Source organism: Conger conger, chromosome 12 (genome assembly GCF_963514075.1).
Source record: "Conger conger chromosome 12, fConCon1.1, whole genome shotgun sequence".
Classification (NCBI taxonomy): Eukaryota; Metazoa; Chordata; class Actinopteri; order Anguilliformes; family Congridae; genus Conger; species Conger conger.
Window position 1 is genome coordinate 33,216,208 of NC_083771.1, and position 6,766 is coordinate 33,222,973.

At 47.6% G+C, this 6,766-nt stretch overlaps 1 protein-coding gene across 1 annotated transcript; it reads left to right on the forward strand.

Moving 5' to 3' along the window:
* The first annotated feature begins 1,869 nt into the window (after positions 1-1,869).
* LOC133105509 (ankyrin repeat domain-containing protein 34B-like) lies at positions 1,870-3,423 on the forward strand. The gene has a single exon (XM_061215650.1). It carries the CDS (start codon positions 1,870-1,872, stop codon positions 3,421-3,423), a length of 1,554 nt encoding a protein of 517 aa, XP_061071634.1.
* The last annotated feature ends 3,343 nt before the right edge of the window (positions 3,424-6,766 follow it).

Here is a 6,766-nt window from a genome sequence, read left to right on the forward strand (position 1 = left end):
ATGCTTTGGGTCATTGTCGTGCTGAAAATCGCCCCAGTCTGAGGTTAAATACACTCTGGAGCAGGTTTTCTTATAGGACCTCCGTATTTGACTGCATTCGCCCTTCCCTCAATTCTGACCAGTCCCTGTCCCTGCCACTGAGAAGCACCCAATAGCATGATGCTGCCACCACCATGCTTCACTGTAGGAATGGTATTGGCCAGGTGATGAGCAGTGACATGCAATGGGACCTTATCTACACAGGTGTGTACCTTTCTAAACATCCAATCAATTCAATTTACCACAGATGGACTCCAATCAAGTTCTTGACACATCTCATAGATAATTAAAGCAAATAGGTTGCAGCTGACCACCATCCATTTAAAATTAAATCTACAACACAACTGTGCAAAAGGTAAAGGGGTCTGAATACTTCCTGAAACCACTGTGTATTTAACCACTTATCTACCTGGAGCTCAATACAAGCCATCACACAGGATAACAGTATCTGTCAGCCAAATATGGATTAGCAAACAACACTTGTGTTTACAGTATTAATGCTCAATAAGAGTATCAGGGTGCTTAGCATATTCTCATACACCCAAGCATAATACCCAAGTATAAAAGTTTTTTTTAAGCTTGCATTTTCAGTAAGTTCTTTTCCAAGTCCTCACCTTGAAGTCCTCAAATGTATACCTAAAGACACAGACTTCATCTGAGATGTTGATTGTTAAGAAACTAGATTTCCATTTTTTACTACTGTGTAGAGATACATTTGCTCAGTGTTTGCTGGTCGCTGGTTTTCCATCTGAGACAGAACAGTCAGCCAGTACACAGAGAGCTTAGAATGGGGTAAAAATACACAAAAAAAAGGTCAATTGGAGTTTTCTTTTCCAGAGAGGGTGGAAGAGAAGATCATGACACTGAGAAAATAGCTACTGCTGCAAAAGTCACTGTTTAACATGTTTATAAGCACTTAAAACAAAGTCCAGGTTCACCTTTATTCTGCACACCTAATACAATGCAGTTGAGACAGAGCTAAAGACAGAGCTAAAGCAAGGCTTTACAGTGCAGACAGGGTAGAGCTGATGGAAAAGGCTTCTCCCTGGTGAAAGAGAGTTATTAATTGTGCTGCGCGCATTTAACAATACATAAACATCACCATAATGGTAAATGAAAAACAGCATACCACGACGAGTTAAACTAAAGAGCACCTGTCAAAGCAATTCCATGGCAAATGCACTTAAGAGCTCCACTGTCTAGAAATCATATTTGACTTTTGAATCCAAAGACGCAAAATAAACTGTCACTCCACTCCATTTAGAAGGTGACTGGTTGAAGACTATTGAAATAAAAAAACAATAAAATGATCACAGACAGACAACAGTCTTCTTTAAATAGGAAATATAGGAAATAGGACATTTCTATGGGCTTGTTTAGATCTGTCAAGTGACCATGCAAACATCCACTACAGAAGGTACCCACTGAAGCTTCCATAACAGTGTGATTAGTTCCCCTAGCTGAACACCTGTTGTCGTTACCTTGGCAAGTTAATCATATCTCTTGTGGCAGGCAGGAAATTTTGTAAATTTTTTTCATGCTGTTCCGTTAATAATCTGAGCACCTCTGTTTATGCTGTTTTGAATATCTGAGTGGCAGATGAAGGCTAATATATTTTTGCAGTTCAGTTAGAATTTTACTTTCTTGTTAGATTATTGCCTTCTTTCACCTGCAGTATTGCCAAGCTTAGTTTTTTGACTGTAAGCGACAACATCCCGCGAGTCCGTGAATTAATTAAAAACCTTCATTTGATTTCGGTTCCCAGGGCCTCAGAAAGAGCGGCAGGGCCAGGGGTCTATGAGGCTGCAGTCTGCGAGGCCGTGAGCAGCGATGGCGGACGTGTCTGAGGTGCGCAGCGACGGCAGCTCCCTGCTGAAGGCCGTCTACCTGAGCCGCCTGCGCCTCACGCGCCTGCTCCTGGAGGGCGGGGCCTACATCAACGAGAGCAACGAGCGTGGCGAGACGCCGCTCATGGTGGCCTGCAAGACCAGGCACGCCGACCAGCAGAGCGTGCCCAAGCCCAAACTGGTCAAGTACCTGCTGGAGAGCGGGGCCGACCCCAACATCCAGGACAAGGGCGGGAGGACGGCGCTAATGCACGCCTGCCTGGAGCGGACGGGGCCCGAGGTGGTGGCCCTGCTCCTGGGGAGCGGGGCCGACCCCAGCCTGGAGGACCACGGCGGCTCGTCCGCCCTCATCCACGCCGTCAACACCGGCGACAAGGAGACCCTGCGGGTCCTGCTGGACTCCTGCAAGGCCAGGGGCAAGGACGTGATCATCATCACCACCGACAAGCTGCCCTCCGGGCACCAGATGACCAAGCAGTACCTCAACGTGCCCCCGTCCCCGCACCTGGTCGACTGGCCCTGCGCGTCCCCGTCCGAAATCGAGCTGCACGCCGCACCCCGGCCCCCCCGAGGGCCCCTCTTCACCTTCGGGGACAGCCAGGGCCCTGGGCCGGGCGTGGCCACCTCCCAGCCCGGCTCTCCCACCCACCGGCCCAGCCCCACCCACAGCAGCCTGGCCAAGCTGCTCCACCTGCAGCGGCTCAACTCCGAGCCCTGGCTGAAGATCCCGCCGGACCTGCTGGCGCAGCAGACCAAAGCCTCCTCCCTGGCCGAGGACCTCCCAGACATCTCCCCCGAGGAGGAGATCTCCTTCAGGCTGAACGGGCTGAGCCTCCCGAAGGCACCCGCCACCCGCCACCAGGGAGCAGATGCCCGGGACGCCCCCTGCTGGGGCCAGGGGATGGAGCAGGCGGGGTACGGCGACGGGACGTCCGTGGGGGGAGCGTGGCCGAGCCAGAAGAACCCCTACGAGGACGTCTCCCTCCTGCGCTCCTCCGCCTCTCACCCGGACCTGCGGCGCCAGTGCAGAGCAGCGACCTCCGGCGCCGGCCGGGACACGGACTGCTTCCCCAACCTGGCGGTGTCCAGCCTGCGCAACATCCTGCAGCGCCGGGCGGTGGGCGTGGAGCACTACAGCTCCGACTCCCAGCTGTGCCAGCGCAGCGCCCTGCCGCCCGACGACAGCAAGGGCCTGCTGGAGAAGAGACGGCTGGTGTCCTCCCGCTCCTCCACCCTGCTGGGCTCCCGCGAGGCCCAGGAGGGCCCGCCGCAGGGGCCCCGCAGGCACCCGGCCCTTCTGGAGCGCAGGAGCTCGGGGACCACCCTCCCCAACCCCGTCCCCCACCCCAGGCCTGGCTACCTGCCCCCGCTCAACCCGCACACGCCCATCCCCCAGATCGGGGTCACCCCCTGGGCGGGGGCCGGGGGCAGCATTGACGTGCTCAAGCCCCTGGTTCCTGTGGCTCCCAGCTTCCCCAAAGAAGATGCTCCTCAGGCGACACTCCATGCAGCCGGAGCAGATCAAGCAGCTGGTTAACATGGAGGAGGTCTACAGCCACTGAACCTCACGCAGACTAGGAACAAATGAAAAGAAAATGACCGCGCATTCTGTGCTCTTAACATGGCATGCACACGTGTACACCATGTCTCACGTGTGCAAGCTCTACCTACATTCCATCCAGCTTTAGCAACATATAGATATTTTTTGTATGTTATTTTATTGTTCTTACATGTAACTATAAGAGAAAAAGTTAATCTAATGAGACTGTACTATGGGGATACTCAAATCTACTCAAATATTGCTAGTTCTCTCTTCTGCCTGATAGTCCATAGTCCAATAATGTCACTGATTGCCAGAGTTTACCTAGTGTATCAGTTATAAATCATCAGTCCCTGATTAGAGGGGAGGAATTAGCAGATCTGAGTATCCCGGCTGTGCGGGATTCATGCCGGCATCCTTGAAAGGGTTTGTAAACACTACTGTGATTCACCTGGCCAATATTTGGTAAAAGATGCTACATTGTACATAACCATGTTATATAACACTTACGTGCTCATTGTTCCTCTGATTATAAGCAAAGCGATAATGTTGACAGTACTGACTCAGAGGGAGTCAGTGTAGCATAGTCGTGCCAAGAAACTGGGCTCAGTAATCTAAAGGGTATCATTGTTCAGGCACAACTGAAACATGCTTAAAAAGAGCCATTGTTCTAAAGAGCCCTCTGACCAGGTGTAAATGACTGGCATCCAACAGGCACGTACTGAGTCACAGAACAAATGAGAGGCTAATGCGTACGAAAACGTCTCTGGGAATGAGTAAATCTAGAATTTCAAGAGGACACAGGATCTTAGTCATTATTTCTGGACTAAAATTGTGCAATTTTAGGAATGTACATGCTTATGATTAAGAAAGCTAAAAGGCGGCTGCAGATAAATTATCCCACTTCATAACCTGTATTAATTCCTGGAGAAGGGTCACTAATGCAAGAATAAGTGTGTCATTTACTGTATGTTTAACAATGTCACCTGTACAACAGTTATTCATCTTTCTTCTCAATGGCTATGGCAAGGAATCGCGTCTCCCCACCATATTCACATCTGAAGCTACACCAATGCATTTGCTATTCTACAATATTCCTCACTGGTTTGTCTGTTCACGACTAGAGGCTGTGGTTTGTGTAAATCTGTGGATCATTTTGTGCAAATATGTTACGCGTTTAAGAGGATAGGGTGGGGGGGTCAATACAGAGCATGCTGCATCTGTAAAGATCTTGAAAAAATAAGAGTAAGAAAAAAAGCTGATCCTTAAGGCTCATCCATTAATAGGTGATATAGTCACATCTGAAATAAAATAAAGGCATTGCTGAACCACGCTTCCTTCCTTATAATTATTTTATTTGCGTATTTTCTGCCCACTGTTTAAACACTAATTTCTAGCGCATCACACATTCTAGAATCAGGACTGCTGCTTCTGAGAAATTCATTCATAGTTTTCTGCTCTCTGTCTCTACTGAGCAAGAATTGCTCCTGACAAGCTGGTCAATGTCTTGCATGGCAGCCAATTGCCGTTGGTGTGTGTGTGGGTGTGTGTATGAATGGATGAATGAGAAGCATCAATTGTATAGCGCTTTGGATGAAGGCGCTATATTAATGCCAACCATTTATCACATTAGGCCAAAGTTTCCGGCAGATAGGATGGCTGGATCATTCACGTTTCCTTTTGCAAGGGAAATGTTCCCATAGTTCAACAGGACACTTCCATCCGAAATGGAGTCTCCATAGAAGTGAAGAAAAAGATTAATTTACTTCTTGCATTTTTGAAATGTTGGACATGATTATGCATAATGGACTCATATTTGTGTACACTTACCTGGAGCAATATTTGTTATACACTTCATCAGTTCTGAAGTGCTGCTTTCCAGTTGATTCTACAGAGATTCAATGAGCAAGCTAGACGCCCTTTCCAACTGCTGCAAAACACCATTTGCATTTAAACTACTTTTTAAATGAGAGCACAGACATTGAATAACAATGTATTACTAATTTTATTAATGCATTTTGTTACTAACTTTTCAGTCATTACATTTTAAGCATTTTGCAGACATTCTTAACCAGAACAACCTGTACAGCCAATGTTCTTTACATTCAGCAGTGAGGCAATGCAGGTAGTTTTGTGGATAAGTTTCTCACCTGTACAAGAACAGTTTGTACAAGCCCAGTTTCTTTAACAGTTATGCTAAAGCTATAACCCCCCTTGTCATTTTCTTACCTTTTGTCCATGTTGGGTCTGCAGGAATGCAAACATGCAGAAAAGCACTGACCAGTTTACCATTTTTCTTGCATAATTCAAATACATTAAAATGCAGTCACTGCCTGGAGGTTCAGAGGATGTGTAGGTAGCATGGAGTGTGATTGCAGCATAAGAGAAGGTATGTGTAAGAATGAAAACATGGAGAAAGGTATACATTACATATTGAATATACACTCAGTCAGCACTTTATTCGACTTGTTTTAGCCTTCTACTGCTGTAGCCTATCCACTTAAGAGTCATGATGCCTTGTGTGTTCAGAGGTGCTCTCCTGCATACCACTGTTGTAATGTGTGCTTATTTGTGTTATGGTCACCTTCCAGTCAGCTATGACCAGTCTGACCATCTTCTCTGACTAGTCTCATTAACAAGGCGTTTCTGTATGCAGAACTGCTGCTCATTGGATTTTTTTAGTTTTTTGCATCATTCCTTGCAAACTCTAGAGACTAGTGTGTGTGCAAACCCCCAGGAGATCAGCAGTTTCTGAAATACACAAACCACCCAGGTCTGCCACCAACAACCATTCCACGGTCAAAGTCACTTAGATCACATTTCTACCCCCGTTCTGATGGTTGATGTTAACTGAAGCTCCTGACCCGTATCCACATGATGCATTGCACTGCTGCCACGCAATTGGCTGATTAGATCATTTACATGAATAAGTAGGTGTAATAAAGTAAAAATGGTCGTAATAGTGCTCGGTGAGCTTATGTATAAAGAAAGAGAGTGACACCCTCGGCCCGGTTTGAGTGCGGTAAGGCACGTGGAAGCAGTGAGGCTGAACTGGGAGAAAGGCATCGAGCATCGCACAGCACAATGGAGAGAGTAGCCCCTGGAAACCTGTTGCTAAGTGATGGCACAGTTTTTGCCGTTGTTCATATCGTTGCAGAGCGTTGGGATGATGTCACTCACTGCCTGATGGGAAGGGCACCAGTCAGTAATGTCCTACAGGCTGTGAAAAGAGCACGGATCCATCGTTCAGCTGAATAATGCCAACCCAAGGAAGAAACTAAACCACAATTCATGCGATAAAGTAAATTCGAATGAATCGCTTCCTGGCTGGCTCTTGACA